The sequence below is a fragment of the Carya illinoinensis genome, chromosome 5 (genome assembly GCF_018687715.1).
Source record: "Carya illinoinensis cultivar Pawnee chromosome 5, C.illinoinensisPawnee_v1, whole genome shotgun sequence".
NCBI classification, from domain to species: domain Eukaryota; kingdom Viridiplantae; phylum Streptophyta; class Magnoliopsida; order Fagales; family Juglandaceae; genus Carya; species Carya illinoinensis.
In genome coordinates this window covers 36357381-36360162 of record NC_056756.1, presented here as the reverse complement: position 1 = coordinate 36360162, position 2782 = coordinate 36357381, and the positions used below count along the sequence as shown (strand labels likewise).

Below are 2782 nucleotides of genomic sequence, written 5' to 3'. Positions count from 1 at the left end.
GCGTTTTCTCAAACGCCGCACGAATACATTCCGGTTATATTATTTATTTACCGGCGATAAATAAACCGCCGTTTATTTTATTTCCAGCGATTTTTAAAGCGCCGGTATATAGATTTAGGTAGTGAAATTAAATTACGGCGATTATAAATTCGCCGGAATACATCTTGTAGTAGACGGCGATTTTTTATGTTCGCTGCTGTATAGAAGAAATGGCTGAATAGTACCGGCGATTTAGCGGCGATTATATAATCGCCGGTATAGATATATAGCGGCGATGTTTGAGTATTTTCTGGCGATTTAAAAGCGCCGGGAAAAAGGCTTTCTGTTGTAGTGAATATTTATAACGAGTTATTTGTTATGAAAATAGATTCATTTTAAAAAGTAGTCTTAAATACTATAAAGAAGAAAAAAAATCACTTAAAAGTTACAAAAATAAAAAATAAACTAAAAAATTTTGACAACTCTCAAAAAGTTTGACAAAGGATTAATTTATATTAATCCTCTTACGATAGTGGCAGAGTGATTCATAGAGACATCTCTTTAAAATATTTGGATTGCCTCGGTGGGCGGTCTACATGATAAAAAATATCTTGAAGAATATTCAAAAAAAAAAAAAAATTATTAGATCACTCAGAATGGAGTATTAATGTATCCCTACAGACAAAAAGAAATTGTTACTTGTTGAAATCTGGTACAAGACATCATCTCGTGAATGAATGTACCTGGTTCTTAATTCCAAAAGTATCCAGAACTAGTAGTACAAGAAATTGTTCCCTTGCCAAAACTACGTGTCAAAGATATACGTCGGCTAGCTTGCTGTTTCAAAGGCACGAATGTGACTTTGAAGTCCATGATATTTCCACGAGTTAGCGTTAAGAGAATGAGGAACTTGTCGACTAAATTAACCTAGCCCATTTTTCCTATAAAAGCCGAAGAGGAGTAGTGTCCTGGACACAAAGTCTTATAATTGAAAGGAAAAATGTCTTCTTCTCTGTCTGGTAAGTTAAGTATATTGAAATAGAGGCCAAGTCATCAGCTCGTTCTATGTATGAGGCAAACGCGAAACGATTGTACGAGGTACCAAAACTTTGCCCTACCTATATACCCAAGGTTGATTTAGTAGAAGGTAAATGGGAAGATGTGGGTGCTGTCGTGAACTTTCATCTCGCACACGGTAAGGGCCACAAAAGTACTTTCTCTTACTTAATTGTCACATGTTATGCTTAATTGGTACGTATTGTTGTATATAATTCTCGCGTCTTGTTCGCATTTCGCAATTTTTTATTTGCAATCGTCTCAATAAATTATCAATTTCAATGATCACACGGCCACAAACTACTAATTTTTGGTTGGTCATTAATTTGGTCTTTCTTTCTTATTTTTAAAATTTTTAATTTACAATGATTATAATGTCTTTTTAAAAGTTGTTAGGGGTAATTTGGACTTTCGAAAGGGAAAATGGAATATATTGCATTTTTTTGGTTGCTTGGGATCGGAGGTGATTCTGGAAATTGATAGTTTAATTAAGGTATCATTGCAGCTTGTACGGTTTCATATATATATATATATATATATATATATATATATATATATATATATATATATGTTTCATCCATTCTTTTCTTTTGGTCTGGCTTCGTAGGGGGGAAAACTGTAATTTCCAAGGAGATCATAGAGAGCAAAGATGACGAAAAACTGTCGGTTACTTTCAATCTGATAAGAGGGGAATTAGTGGAAGAGGCATACAAAAGTATCAAGTTCACTTTTCAGGCCATTCCCAAGAAAGAGGGATGCTTGAGCCGTTGGAGTATTGATTATGAGAAACTTAACCTGGATATTCCAGATCCAAAAGAATTGCTTCCGTTTGCAGCTGATCTTACCAGAGAGATAGATGATACTCTTATGAAGATCAGCCAGGAGTAGTAGATGTGAACAAAAACATGATCACATTCATATAGCATATATATATAAGTACCTTTATTTTCTAAAAAGTAAAGTACGTAAAAAGGTACCCTTTCCTGCATAATGTTGTTGGTTTTTTTTGTTTGAGCAGCTACCTCGTGTCTTTCACGGTGGATCTGATCCATCTCTCTCAATTTATGCTTATAATAAGCCTGCAAACGAAACTTCCTTATGCTTCCGATCGATCATTTTGTTGATATCGTACGTACTAGCTTTAGGTTATATTATACTTGTTTGGACTATACATATACATATATATATATATATATTAAAATTAATTTATAGATCTACCTCCTGCTTCCATTGAGCTCATATCTTCTTACTCGATCGAGAAAAAGACACTACAACATAATTTGTATTTTGTGACATAAGAAACCGTCACAAAAAATAATCAAAACATCACCAAATACATTTGGTGATAGTTTGAAGTTGTCACCATGACCGTCACCTAATGTGCGTCACATAATACAATTGGTGACAGTTTATTATGTAGCCGTCACTTTTAGTGACAGATGGAGGTGTTCCGTTTGGTATAACGTTTGAACGTGACATTTTTTTGTGACAATTGAAAACTGTCACGGAAAGTAACATTCAAAAGTCTGACATAACATTCGAACGTCAACCCAACCAATTGGCATTAGAAAGATAGAAGTTGACTTTCATTGATTATTGTTCGAAAGTATCAGTAAAACGTTCAAACGTTTATACATCCGAAAGTTAATTGCAACAAACGTTCTAATTTTAGTTCGGACGTTAACGGACAAATGTTTGAACGCAATTAGTATAACGTTCGAAGGCTAATTCGAATGTTAGCAAAGAA

At 34.1% G+C, this 2782-nt stretch overlaps 1 protein-coding gene across 1 annotated transcript; it reads left to right on the top strand.

Moving 5' to 3' along the window:
• The first annotated feature begins 1003 nt into the window (after nt 1-1003).
• LOC122311636 (MLP-like protein 43) lies at nt 1004-2134 on the top strand. Its single transcript, XM_043126254.1, has 2 exons — nt 1004-1174; nt 1643-2134. The coding sequence occupies exons 1-2, from the start codon at nt 1045-1047 to the stop codon at nt 1921-1923; spliced, it is 411 nt and encodes a 136-aa protein (XP_042982188.1). The 5' UTR covers nt 1004-1044; the 3' UTR covers nt 1924-2134.
• Nucleotides 2135-2782: the final 648 nt, after the last annotated feature.